The 15,000-nt window shown below is 38.0% G+C and overlaps 1 protein-coding gene across 1 annotated transcript in view; it reads right to left on the bottom strand.

The window, feature by feature from the left end:
- Positions 1-15,000, bottom strand: part of LOC144979824 (hyaluronidase conohyal-Cn1-like) — a 20,787-nt gene that overhangs the window by 4,900 nt on the left and 887 nt on the right. Inside the window, exons 2-7 of the mRNA XM_078926966.1 lie at positions 9,398-9,491; positions 6,793-7,013; positions 4,502-4,666; positions 4,034-4,110; positions 1,944-2,048; positions 527-646 (exon numbers count right to left, since the gene is read on the bottom strand). Of these exons, the coding sequence (XP_078783092.1) occupies positions 527-646; positions 1,944-2,048; positions 4,034-4,110; positions 4,502-4,666; positions 6,793-7,013; positions 9,398-9,491 (782 nt within the window). The remainder of the gene's footprint in view (positions 1-526; positions 647-1,943; positions 2,049-4,033; positions 4,111-4,501; positions 4,667-6,792; positions 7,014-9,397; positions 9,492-15,000) is intronic.

The raw sequence follows: 15,000 nt of genomic DNA, 5'->3' as shown, positions 1-15,000 counted from the left end.
GACGCCTGTGAGGCGCTTTTATAATTTATTTCGACAAAAACCTACGATTTCCGGCTAGGTAGCCATTTTATACCCGAGTAAAGTGAAAAGATATAAATAATGAGGTTTTCAAGGATTCAATTTTGTTCAACAGTGGGATTTAAACCTTCGGTCTATAGCTCCCAATTTGAGTGACAGTCCAGTTTTCAAAAACAGTTGTTCTATAAGATATAACAGCCCACCTTATAGGGAATGAGATTAGCGGAAGAGTAGCGTCCCTTGATTGGACGTCACCGGTGGAGAAGTTATTTGTAAACAAACCAACTACAAGCCAAGTGCTCCAAATATAAAATGTATTATTCATATTTCTGTACAAAAATGCATAACGTTGATTATGATATGCATGTTTGTACAGAAATATGAATAATAAATTTTGTATTTGGAGCGCTTGGCTTGCAGTTGGTTTGTTTACAAATAACTTCTCCGCCGGTGAAGTCCAATCAAGGGACGCTACTCTTCCGCTAATCTCATTCCCTATAATACCTACCTGAATGCTTCAGCTATAATGGCTTTGATGTGTTCCTCCATGACATCTATTGGCTTGGTGTAATTTTTGATGTAAACCGAAGGATAGAAAGCGGTCACTGTTTGCCACAACCATTTCAACCTGTGGATTGTAGAGAATAAACATGGATACATGCAATAGGGAATGAGATTAGAGGAAGAGGAGCGTCCCTTGATTGGACGTCACCTTACAGAGAGAACGTCAAAATGGTTTTGCGCATGCGTCTCTCTCGTCCTCGCTTTCGGTGAAGTGTCTCATGCCTCTTTCATCGGAAGCGAGGACGAGAGACGCATGCGCAAAACCATATTGACGTTCTCTCTCTAATAACTTCTCCGCCGGTGACGTCCAATCAAGGGACGCTACTCTTCCGCTAATCTTATTCCCTATAGCATCAATCTTTCGTATAGAGGCTATGTGGTCTAGTGGTATGACGCTCACTGCCGGATCGGAAGGTCCTAGGTCTGATCCTCGCTCGGCGCATAGTTGAGTCCTTGCAAAAGGCTCTTTAGTCACATTCTCTCACCGTACTCAGCTGTAAAATGAGTACCTGGTCGTTAACAGCGTTGTCTCTGTCGGAAAAAAATTGCAATATAGCCTAATAGGCGTCATGTCCAGTTCTACATGTAACGCGTTGCTGTTGGTCAAGGACCCCTTGTAGAGCGCGTTGAGCACGTTTAGTTAATTTTGCTCTATATATAACTGCTCACCTTTTTTTTTCTTTATTTCTTTTATTCCACAGGAATTTTTGAGATTACAGCTGCAAGTCCCTATCGACATGGGAGTCGATGGAATTATATTATGGTCAAGCTCCAACCTGGATATTGCGCTATATAAGAGCTCAAGTTTTATTTAGCACAATACCCTCTAAATGTGGCCAAGCCGCTAATATGTGGCCCCTAGACATAAGCAGAACAACTTGTATTCCGTTAGAGCCATAAGACCCAAACCAAGCTTCATCCCAATGGTGTAACATTAACAGGACAAGAGAAGAGCTTAATTAGAATTTAAGTTTCTCACAAAGTACTTTCCACCATATCTAATTAATACATATAGCTACCCAATCAGAAATGGATGAGAAGAGAAAACTATGACCAAATTATTTCTAAAAGGGCATACTACTATCCCTGGCTCCAAGCGTAGAACCCATGAATTTATTGATGCTTTGCACTCAGCCAAAAAGCTCACAACAGACATCCACCGGCGTAAATAACGTACCAACATTGCCATCCGGAAGTATAACCGACCATCACACAAAACTATGTGTAACCTTGAACGTTTATAGTCTGGTTAATACAGTTTAGTGAGAATTACTCATAAACGCGGGTGGCAAAAAGCAATAACAAAGACCCGAATGGCGTCAACTTCATTCTATCTATAAACATTAAGCAAATCAACTTACTCGTGATTATCAGCAGCAGTGACCAGTTCGGGGTATCGATAATATCCCCACATCGTATTCGGCCTGGTCATTTTAGCCATAGTCAAACTCATCAGCATCAGTAATCTGTTGGAAAAGTCATTAATGTAATATAATAATATTAGTGAAATGCGTTTTTTATCACTGATTGTGTCCCATCGTTGTTCCCAACAGGGGCCTTCCATAGCTATCATTAACCTATAGATAGTATGCGCTTGGCTAAGAAGCTCATAACATTGCCATCCGGAATTATAATGGACCAACACACAAAACTGGGTGTATCCATGAACGTTTATAGTCAGGTTAATACAGTTCAGTGAGCATTACTCATAAACGCGGATGGCAAAAAACAATAACAAAGACTTGAGTGACGTCATCTTCGAACTATCTATAGATAGTATGCAGATGACGTCACTCAGGCCTTTGTTATTGTTTTTGCCATTCGCGTTTGTGAGTTGTTCTCACTAAACTGTATTAACCTGACTATAAAAGTTCATGATTACACAGAGTTTGTGTGTTGGTCCGTTTTACTTCCGGATGGCAATGTTGTGAACTCCTTGGCCAAGCGCACACTATCTATAGCCTGACGCTGACCAAAAAATGACGTCAAAATGCCAGTCTTTGGCCACAAAAGAAAACAAATCGTGAGTTGTATTCAATAGTTCAACCAATGGGACCACTTGTTTCCATGAGCACTACTAACGACAACTCACTAGGCGGTGCAAAAACCAAATAATGACGTCAAGATGCCAGTCTTTTTGGGTTTCAGTGTCAGGTTATAACTTAACCATGGCGACGGGCCTCCGTAAACTCATAGCCTGACTCTGACAAAAAAAAAAAAAAAACAAACAAAAAAAAAAAAAAAAACAACAACAAAAAAAAAAAAACAAATAAAAAACACTACGTCAAATGACAAGTCGATGATCACAAAAGAAAACAAATCATGAGTTGTATTCAGTTATGAGACCGTTTGCTCCCTTCACTCAATCCGAGAGATTTTTGCTACTTTCAATGTTGGAAAAGGTTGCCTCAATTCTCACCCCCCCCCCCCCGCCCCCCCCCCCCCCCCCGGCCGATTGGATTACCGAAAAAAAAACGTCGCCGGCTTTTTGCGATTTGGATTTGATTGATTTTTTTTTAAATTGTGCAACTTGTGACAAGAAACTTAACAAATTACTGCATTACAACCTTTGGATTAAACATACAACAATTGTGGACTACTATTATGAAGACTAGCATCGGGGGGTGAGAATAGTCACTTCGGTTGGAAAATTATGTATAAAACATAAGCATGTGCTTAGATAGTTTTATTCAACTACCATTAACATGTAAAAACTAAATACATTAGCTTTGATACTATGCCTATAATTTGTCTCAAAAAATAGATTAATAAAGAAGCATGGGGTAAAAATTAACCTGAAAAACAACGGATATAGTCGGTGTTAGGGTTGAGTGAGTTAAGCACAGTAATGACGACAACAATGCACTAAACTGTAAACGATGTCAAAAGACAAGTGGATATTGCGCTATAGATAGTATGCAGATGACGTCACTCAGGCCTTTGTTATTGTTTTTGCCATCCGCGTTTGTGAGTTGTTCTCACTAAACTGTATTAACCAGACTATAAAAGTTCATGGTTACACAGAGTTTGTGTGTAGGTCCGTTATACTTCCGGATGGCAATGTTGTGAACTCCTTGGCCAAGCGCATTCTATCTATAGGGAATGAGATTAGCGGAAGAGTAGCGTCCCTTGATTGGACGTCACCGGAGGAGAAGTTATTTGTAAACAAACCAACAACAAGCCAAGCGCTCCTAATAAAAGAATTATTATTCATATTTCTGTACAAAAATGCATAACGTTGATTATGATATGCATTTTTGTACAGAAATATGAAAAATAAATTTTGTATTTGGAGCGCTTGGCTTGTAGTTGGTTTGTTTACAAATAACTTCTCCTCCGGTGACGTCCAATCAAGGTACGCTACTCTTCCGCTAATCTCATTCCCTATATAAAAGCTCAAGTAAGAAAGCTCAAGTTATCAATATTATTAAGAATGTTCAGAATAACTTACTTGGTTGAGAAGCTCCAGAGTCTGTTTGCTCTTATCCTGTGTTCGTTGGTCTTCAAAAACGGATTTCTCTCGATTACCTGAAACATAATATAACGAAAACTAAGCTGCTAAAACCTGTGATAAACGAGGGGGCAGGCAATAGTATAAGATAGTATGCGCTTGGCTAAGAAGCTCATAACATTGCCATCCGGAAGTATAACAGATCAACACAAAACTTTGTGTAACCTTAAACGTTTATAGTCTGGTTAATACAGTTTAGTGAGGATTACTATTAAACAATAACAAAGACCCGAGTAACGTCAACTCCATTCTATCTACATACTTAATATCGTGCATTTCGGACTCAAGAATTTTCTTCAGCCAATCATTTATCATACAATCAATTCTTGATTTGAAACACAAGTTACAATGGAGAGATGGATTTCATAAAGACCTCATACAAAGTCCCCCCCCCCCCACCATACTTACATAATTGAGCATCTTTTCTCTGTAGGGCAGAAATAATCCATAGTTGGTCTTGAGAATTGGTCTCCATAGCTCCATATCGATGACGCCATAACCAGAGGAGGACGGCGATTGGTGCTTTGATATGACGTCACGGAGATGTGCTAGATGAGACCCAAAATTGGCTCTCTAGTAAACAAAAATTAATAATGTTTTATGTTCTAATTTTGATAAAAGGCAATACATTAAACATTATTGATATTATTTCGCATTGACTACTTTAACCCTCTCCTTACCACCTATAGCAAAATCGTCAAATTTGTTACTTCCCAATATACATGTTTTTCTTATTCAGATTTATTTTGTACATCACAATGATCTTTGTTTAATTAATAAGAGCATGAAGTTGTTTTGTAGAGAGATTGTTTGAGTTTAAAAAATCTATTTTTCTGCTGGGTAAGTCTGCCATTTTGGGAAAATACTGAAAATGGTCGGTAAGGAGAGGGTTAATGATATGATTAAAAATCTGGAAATCATTTTTATAAAGGTTAAAAAAAAACAATGTAAACGTTCAACAAACACAACCAGATAGCCGCACATATTAAATCTGATCCAAGCCGAAATCATACCATTTTGAGACGATTGTGACATAATTATTTCTATTACCTTTTATAAACTGTAACATAGTTTCTATAAATGTTACATTTTATGTTATTTTAGCGTTTGTGGTTACAAATCAATGTAAATTTATTGGGACTTGTAGCATGACATTCGCCTTCAGATCGATAGGTCTTCCGTTTGAGTTCGCAAAGTTGAGTCCTTGGAAAAGGCTCTTTACTCATATTCTCTCAATATACCCAGGTGTAAAAGGAGTCCCTGGCCGGTAAAAGCGTTATCTCTGTCGAAAATTTAAAAAATATAAATCGCCTTAAAGGCGTCAAGTCTTATCGTATATTATGTTAAGTGCGACTTTGTGATCTTGTGGTATGACACTCGTTTTCGGATCGGAAGGTCCTGGGTTCGAGCCTCGCTCGGCGCATAGTTGAGTCCTTGGAAAAGGCTCTTTATTCACATTTTCTCACCGTCCTCAGGTGTAAAATGAGTACCTGGCCGTTAACAACGTTGTCTTTGTCGGAAAAAATTGTAACTATGCCTAACAGGCGCCTTGTCTCGTTCTAAATTTTACGTGTTGCTGTTGACCAGGGACCCTTTGTAAAGCGCCCTGAGCACGATTAGTGGATATTGCGCGATATAAAAGATCCTTTTTATTTCTCACTGCTTCGTCTCGTACTGATCCAAACACACTTTTTCAGGTCTTTGAGTTAAGATATGTACGAATGGTCTATAGATAGTATGCGCTTGGCGAAGAAGCTCAAAACCTTGCCATCCGGAAGTATAACGGACCAACACACAAAACTGTGTGTATCCATGAACGTTTATAGTCAGGTGAATAGAGATAATTGAGCATTACTCATAAACGCGGATGGCAAAAACCAATAACAAAGACATAAGTGACGTCATCTTCGAACTATCTATATTCATGTATGCCTGTGAATCAGGGACCATGAAGAAGAAGATAGAAAGAAAAATGGATGCCTTTGAGATGTGGGTGTACTGCAGAATTCTGAGAATACCGTGGACCAGAAATAAATCAAGCATTCTGGTTCTTATTTACACAGGCCAAAGGTCCAGAAAACTGTTGGCAGAAATTAAAAATGAGAAAATTTGAATTATTATGGACACATTAGGAGACACAGCACCATCCAAAATTCAGTACGAGAAGGAAAAAGTCACTGACAGAAAGGTACGAAAAGAATTCCTGGATAGGAAATGTGGAGGCAACAACTGGCAAAAAGATAATCAACTGCTCGGTAATGGCCCTTGAGTGTGAAGAATGGCGTTCCATGACATTCAACCTCTGTAGAGAGACGGAACACCGGTAATGTAAGGTAAGCTAAGGTAATGTAAGGTAAGGAAAGGCTATGTGGTGTGACACTCGCTTTCGGATCGGAAGGTCCTGGGTTCGAGCCTCGCGCTTGGCGCATAGTTGAGTCCTTGGAAAAGGCTCTTTACTCACATTATCTCACCTTACTCATGTTTAAAATGAGCACCTGGCCGTTAACAGCGTTGTCTTTGTCCGAAAAATTGTAATATCGCCTAACAGGCGTCATGTCCCGTCCTACATGTTAAATGTTGCTGTTGACCAGTGACACCTTGTAAAGCGCTTTGAGCACATTTAGTGGATATTGAGCTATATGAAAGCTCATTTAATTTTTTTTTTTTTAAGGTGAGATAGACTTATAAAAACTACTTACAAACGGCCACCCTCCATGAACGGCGATATCGGTCCCGTTTTCAAATTCAAAGTACGGCCATCGCCCAGCTTTCCCCGTGTAGTAAAGTGCTATGGTGTCACCGATGAACTCTTTGCTGTTGGATTCGATACCGTAATTGTTCAGGTGGAAATCGATACCAAGAGACCGACACGGCCTGTCGGGATAATTCCAGATTGCCCGAAATGGTTTTCTGGTCATGCCTGAAAGTAGATATCATATGTCAAATATGTGACCAATCGTATCAAAAAAGCATTACGTCGTGAGGAACCTGATGCTTAAAATAGAGTGTTGAGTGTTGAAATAGATTTTTAAACCAAAATCGTCACATTCGTTATGATACAAACAACAATTCTCTTATTCAGATATGTTTTATAAATTACAACATTTTAAGAGAAAACCTTTGTTTTATTTACAAAAACTTAGGGGGGGGGGGGGGGGGGGGGGGCAACAACGTGGCTCAGCGGGACGGTCTTTGCTTCGTACCCGAAAGGTTGCGAGTTCTGCACTGTGCGGCCTTGAGCAAGTCACCTCGCCCTAGCTCCACCTGTCCAACATATACCCGATGTGGGCAAGAACCCGAAACAGCAGAGCATCTAGTTGAACGGTGTGTTGTGACGACGATGCTACCGGGCGGGTTCGCGACGATGCACGAATGCGGACCGGACTTTGCTGATTGAGTCGATCGTCATAACATAGTAGTGTGAGAACCATAAGAAGCTACTGCTGCCCTAGCTCAAATTGCGATGCTGCACTGCGGCTGATGCCTGGGTTATTCCAACATTCCCTTGGAATAGACCCTAGAGACATATTTCCCCTTTGGGATGAATAAAAGGAATTCTATTTATATTTTAAAATGCTATTTTATTTGAGGGTTTTAGTATAGGTAGTATGTTATTGCTTTTAAATTTGAATTTTGAATTTTAATTTGTGTGTCCGTTTCAGAAAGAATCTTGAAAATTAACGAGGGGAGAATTAACTATACAACATTTGGATTAAAATAAATGTATTCTTTACTATCTAACCATAATAACAACAATAACATGTTCAATAATAAATCGTTCGTATAATGATCAGTTTCCATGAATGTATGCTTCAATGCGGTTTACCACAAAATTAATAATTACAGACAAAAATTAAAAATATATAAATCGTGCATCAACAAAAACTAATCTAATTTAATTAATTTAAAAACACGTTAAACCAAAATAATGATAAGGCTATTTTAAGGAATAAAGCTTTAAATTAGACTTGACAGAGTTGAAATGAGTAGTAAAGTGCCAGAAGACAATAGAGAATAACAATTTTCGCGGCGGTGATGGAGGTTTGAACCAGCGACCTTACTGGTACGACAACTCTGCCTGGCCGGGGAGAGCGTGACTCTACCGTATGAGCTATCCACAATCGTGGACTTTTCTGACTTGACAGAATGAACAGTTGGAGAATTTCTAGTTGTAGAAGCCAACAAAATCCAGATTTTTAGAGTTTGATTAAGATCTTTCAAAATAATTTGATCTTGATAAAAGAGGGTTGATTGTATCTGTTACACTTTGAAATATTCATATTTACTAACTCTGAACATTTTTAAGAAATAAAAAAAAACCCAAAGTGCCTGAAGCGGGGCCTTAAACAGGGGACTTCCGGGTCACAGTGCAATGCCTTAACCACTCGGCCACTTTACACCCTCACATCACATGACATTAGATCTAATAGTATTCTTCTTCTGACAGAGGTACCCTCAAAGTCTTTGTTTCACAACAAATCCTTCCTAGTGACAGCGCCCAGGCTGTGGATTCCCTTTCTTATAATACTAAGAATAGTGAAAATTTAATAAATAAAAAAAAAATTCCCATTATTCATTCCCAAGGGGAAATTTGTCTTTAGAGTCTATTTATTCCAAGGGAAGACTGGAATAACCCAGGTGTCAGCCGCAGAGCAGCGCCGCAAAGTGAGCTAGGGCGAGGTGACTTGCTCAAGGCCACACAACGCAGCGGCGGGTGATTGAACTCGGTACCTTTCGGGTAGGAAGCAAAGACCGTACCACTGAGCCACGCTGCCCGTTTAGGAACATTTAAATAGAAATTGAAAACCGAATTATTTAGAAGAGCGTTTCTCGACAATTAATGATTTATGTTTTAATGGAGGGTAGTATAGTAATGTGTATGTATAGAGTTTGCGTATGTGGACGCGGAGAAGTTTCCGTATGTGGGTGTACGGGTGTATGTGTGTGAGCGTGCTAGTGTGAATGCTAGATAGTCTGAGTGATTGTAAAGCGCCATAGAGCACTTGTCAGTGGATTAATGGGCTCTAAATAAGTATATTATATTATATTATATAATAGCGTGCTCACTGGTACGGTCTTTGCTTTTTACCCAAAAGGTAATGAGTTCGATTATCCGCCGCTGCGCTGTGTGGCCTTGAGCAAGTCACCTAGCCCTAGCTCACTTTGCGGCGCTGTACTGCGGCTAACGCCTGGGTTATGCCAGTCTTCCCTTGGAATAGACCCTAAAGACAAATTTCCCCTTGGGGATGAATAAAGGGAATTTTTTAAATATTTATTTTATTTTTATTTTTTACAAAGACTGACCTGGATCCATGAACATCGTCATCAGTGCTACCATCATGTTAATCAAAGGAACCATTGCCATCACGGGTTGACGTGCCAAGTCTGCCATCGTTTTCTGACACACACAAAAAAAAAATAATATTATAATTGAGCTTTATATAGCGCAATATCCACTTAATGTGCTCAAATCGCTTTACAATGGGTCCCTGGTCAACAACAACATTGAACATGTAGGACGGGAAACGAAGCCTGTGAGGCGATATTACAATTTTTCGGACAAAGACAACGCTGTTAACGGACAGGTACTCATTTTACACCAGAGTACGGTGAGAGAATATGAGTAAAGAGCCTATGAGAAACTATGTGTAACCTTAAACGTTTATAGTCTGGTTAATACAGTTTAGTGAGAATAACTCATAAACGCGGGTGGCAAAAAATAATAACAAAGACCCTAGTGACGTCAACTTCATTCTATCTATCTAGTTAAAACAGTTCAGTGAGAATAACTCACATACGCGGATGGCAAAAAGCAATAACAAAGACCTGAGTGTGATTCACTTTATTCTATCTATATCCGGCTGGTGAAATGTTGTGAGCATTTTGACTAAACACACAACATCATCAGTTGATAAAATTATACTAACAAACTCGTGTGTTTCATCTGGCGGGCATATGCTGTGAGTTAGTATTTTACCTAAACACATAGCATCATTAGTAGCCTTGTTGATATTAAACATTAAAGGTACAAGTACATTGTCCTGATTCGTCGTTTTCCAAAGCGATTTTGTATTGAGATCAAGGTCTAATCTAACGGAAATCGGTCGTGTCAATGACATCTTATCTCACACGTGTAGGCCCTTGATGAGTAACCACGGTCATTAACCAGTTGCTAGCCGTCGTACTTTGGCCAGAAAAAATCGGATTTCAAAATTATTTGGCCAGAAAGCTCGTTCTTCACTTCAAATTTCGATCGATTTAACTCCCTCCTTACCAACTATAGGAAATCGTCACATTCGTTACGATACAACCAACATTTTTCTTATTCAAATTTATTTTGTACATCATAAAATTTAAAGAAAATGAACAGTGTGTTGTAGAGCACGTTTTGCTAAAGAAAGTATGTATCGCAATAACTTTAGACCTACTGCTATTATGTTTGAGTGATAAAAATATATTTTTGTGTTGGTTGGGTGTGAAGTTTTGGGGAAAATCCTGAAAATGGCTGGTAAGGAGAGAGTTAAACGACCCTCATCTTGGCAAAAACTCTCAAACCAGGGACTTTATTAAAGTCTCAATTTTGAGAGATTTTTGCCAAGACGAGGGTCGTTGAAATCGATCGATATTTGATGGACGAGTTTTCTGGCTAAATTTTTTTAAATACGAGTTTTTTCAGAGTATGTCGGTTAACTTGTTAATTATTGAAGGGTTACAACATTACAAGTGCTTTCCTGCTTCAGCTACTTATTATACTACTATTACTGTACTGCTTTTGTGGTCGAGTAGAATGACACTCACTGGCCTTATGAATAGTAGGTCCCTGGTTCGAGTCGAAACCATCGGAAACTCATAACTGTATTGCCTGGACATTGTGCGTTAAAAAAAAAAAAAAACTTTAAAAGCACGAAATTTTACTTTGCAACGAGTATTATTTATTTGTTTCACAATTTATAATGTCTATGTTGGCAGCTACCAAATTAAAAGAAAGCCCTCGGGGCGTCCTTGAGATAATCAGTCGCATGGTGAAAAACTTCGAACAGAGATATTGACAATTTTAGTCAAGAGGTCAATTTTTATGGAAAATGAGTTCTCATCAGAAATCGTTAAATCAAACATTTTTCTACATATTGATGAAATATTTTAATTGAATTCGACTCTTAAATATTTTTTTTTATGAAGGTAATTATTATACTTAATATCAACTCTTGTCAACTTTGGAAGCGATTTTCTCAAAATTAGGGCTTCACACCCTCGTCCATACATATGGCTATAACTTCATGAAAAATCACCCGATTTGCTTCAAATAAAAATTAAAATGCTCAGAAGACATTTGGCTTTTTAAAAATGCAACAAGTTTCTATCATAAGTAAACTGATTTGGTAGATACGTTCGAATACGGTCTGTACAGAATTAACATTTCGATAATTTGCATTTGCCATTCAATGAGTTAATAATATAAAGTAAACAGACTCGATTGTGCACGAACGAGAGGGGAAATGCACTGATGTTTTATAGATAGTATGCGCTTGGCTGAGAAGCTCATAACATTGCCACCCGGAAGTATAACGGACCAACACACAAAACTGTGTGTATCCATGAACGGTTATAGTCGGGTTAATACAGTTCAGTGAGCATTACTCATAAACGCGGATGGCAAAAACACAATAACAAAGACCTGAGTGACGTCATCTTCGAACTATCTGTATCATTGTCAATCTTGTCACTGTTTTTTTCCTTTACGTTTCACACACTCGACCTGTTTATGAGTCATCTACATGATTGCTATTATTATACGATTCTTACACTCTTGCTTTTTGGAATAGGATTCAATAGTCTGATGTCACGCCGCCCGGCAACGGCGGCCATCTTGGTTCTAAACAAAGAAAATCATTACTTTTTATTCTTCAAGCTGGCTAGAACTTTTCATGTGTCTTGTGATCAGATTGTGTAAAAGTCAAAACATGATCAGATTTATAATGGTTTTTTTCTTCCTCTGAATACGCTTTTATGCTCGTCGGAGAAATATTTCATAAGGAAGTATAACGGACCAACACACAAAACTCTGTGTAACCATGAAATTTTATAGTCTGGTTTATCAGTTAAGTGAGAATTACTATTAAACGTGGATGGCAAAAAACAATAACAAACACCTGAGTGACGTCAACTTCGAACTATCTATAGATAGAACGAAGATGACGTCACTCAAGCCTTTGGTATTGTTTTTTTTTTTTTTTGGCCATCCGCGTTTATGAGTAATTCTCACTAAACTGTATTAACCAGACTATAAACGTTCATGGTTACACAAAGTTTTGTGTGTTGGTCCGTAAAACTTCCGGATGGCAATGTTATGAGCTTAGCCAAGCGCATACTATCTATAGATAGATGACGTCACTCAGGTCTTTGTAATTGTTTTTTTTTTTTTTTGCCATCCATGTTTATGAGTAATTCTCACTAAACTGTATTAACCAGATTATAAACGTTCAAGATTACACAAATAGATAGTTCGAAGATGACGTCACTCAGGTCTTTGTTATTGTTTTTTACCATCCGTGTTTATGAGTAATGCTCACTGAACTGTATCTACTATCTATAGATAGTATGCAGATGACGTCACTCAGGCCTTTGTTATGGTTTTTTGCCATCCCCGTTTGTGAGTTGTTCTCACTAAACTGTATTAACCAGACTATAAAAGTTCATGGTTACACAGAGTTTGTCTGTTGGTCCGTTATACTTCCGGATGGCAATGTTGTGAACTCCTTGGCCAAGCGCATTCAATCTATAACTTTACGATGGCTACGGCCGGATAGATTCGGTCTCTTTGCGTGTGAAACGAGTGCTCTACCAACTCAGCTATCGGGACCCCCGCAGGTTTCCTGCTAGGCCATGCTGCCTTATTTACTCCGCCATTTCTTTATATCATCAATGTCTATACCTACTTAACATATTTCTGACTCATTTCCATCAAAAGCTATTTTGCCGTCAATTAAGAAAAAAAAAAAACGCCTTTTAAACATTTTGGCCATAAAAAACGTCGTTCAAATATTGATCGATTAAAACTTTCTTCATCTTGGCAAAAATTCTCAAAGCTGAGATTTCATTGAAGACTTCAGTGAAGTCCCAGGTTTTAGAGTTTGTGACAAAATGAGGGCCACTTAATTATCGATATTTGAAGGACGAGATTTCTGGCCATTATTTTAAAAAAAAAAAAATTGGGTTGGGTTTATTTTTTTCTGAGTATGGCAGTAGATGTGTCGGCGTGACTGGAATTTGCTATTTATGGCTGTAAAGTCAAGTATTCGGGGTTCCTGTCTTGAGCTTACAACAAGAGATGAAGTGAGTAGGTAAATGCTAGAAGACAATGGAGAATAAAAAAATTTCGCGGCGGTGATGGGGGTTTGAACCCGCGGGCAATAACAAATGCTTGTTACTCTTTGGACAGGACGCAAGTCTATCGCAAAATACTTTTCGTCAGATCTAATAGACCCAGCTACCCACTCACTGCTGGGTAGACAGGGGGGATCAGGAAAAAGAAATCTCGACTGCACCTGGGTTCGATCTCGGTCCCTTTGCGTGTAAAGCCACTGCTCTACCAACTGAGCTATCGGGAGCTTGATGCCAAAGTTAATTTATCTATTGTCTCAAATATTTCGAAAGGAAGTTGGGGTTTTTTTCTGTCATTAAAAAAAAAAAAAAACCTAAGAAATGAATAAATCTCGTTGTGATGTCCTTTGAGATAATAGTCAACGATTTTGACGTCACTCAGCTCTTTGTTATTGTTTTTATAGATAGTTCGAAGATGACGTCACTCAGGTCTTTGTTATTGTTTTTTGCCATCCGCGTTTATGAGTAATGCTCACTGAACTGTATTAACCCGACTATATACGTTCATGGATACACACAGTTTTGTGTATTGGTCCGTTATACTTCTGGATGGCAATGTTTTGAGCTTCTTAGCCAAGTGCATACTATCTATACAGCCTGATAGCTGATTAGTTCTCACTAACTTCTATCAACCAGACTATAAATGTTTTTAAAATTTGCATAGTTTGTGTGTTGGTATAGATCGAATGAAGTTGACGTCACTCAGGTCTTTGTTATTGTTTTTTAGCCATCCGCGTTTATATGTAATGCTCACGGAACTGTATTAACCTGACTATATACGCTCATGGATACACACAGTTTTGTGTGTTGGTCCGTTATAATTCCGGATGGCAACGTTATGAGTTTCTTAAAAGCGCATACAATCTACAAAAGTTCAAGGTTACACATAGTTTTGTGTGTTGGTCCATTTTACTTCCGGATGGTAATGTTGTGATCTTCTAGCCAAGCGCGTACTATCTATATTTTATGTATTTTACTGGTTGATTTTATGAGTATTTCACAATAGCAAAAATATTGCGAGGCCTCCATATTATCCTTTGTAAAAATGAAAAGATAAATTGATAAGTGAATAGATAAATACATACATATTTGCATAAATAAATAAATAAATAAATAAATAAATAAATAAATAAATAAATAAATAAATAAATAAAAGAAATAGATAAATAAATTTATAAATAAATAAACACCACAAATATATAAATAAATAAATAGATAAATAAATAAATAAACATAAATTCAAGAATTTTTAAAACTCCTCACACATTCAATCTTACTGAAGATATAGATGCTGTGTGCTTGGCTAAGAAAGTCACAACATTGCCTTCCGGGAATATAATGAACCAACACACAAAACGATGTGTAACTTTGAACGTTTATCTAGTTAATACAGTTTAGTGAGAATTACTCATAAACATGGATGGCAAAAAAGAAAAAAAAAAGAAAAACAATAACAGACTAAAGTGACGTCAACTTTGTTCTGTCTATAGATAGTATGCAGATGACGTCACTCATGCCTTTGTTAT

The sequence above is a fragment of the Berghia stephanieae genome, chromosome 9 (assembly GCF_034508935.2).
Source record: "Berghia stephanieae isolate SIO BIC M18660-M18661 chromosome 9, UCSD_Bste_1.3, whole genome shotgun sequence".
In the NCBI taxonomy this organism is placed as follows: domain Eukaryota; kingdom Metazoa; phylum Mollusca; class Gastropoda; order Nudibranchia; family Aeolidiidae; genus Berghia; species Berghia stephanieae.
The sequence above is the reverse complement of the archived record's forward strand: the minus strand, read 5'-3'. Positions and strand labels throughout refer to the sequence as shown.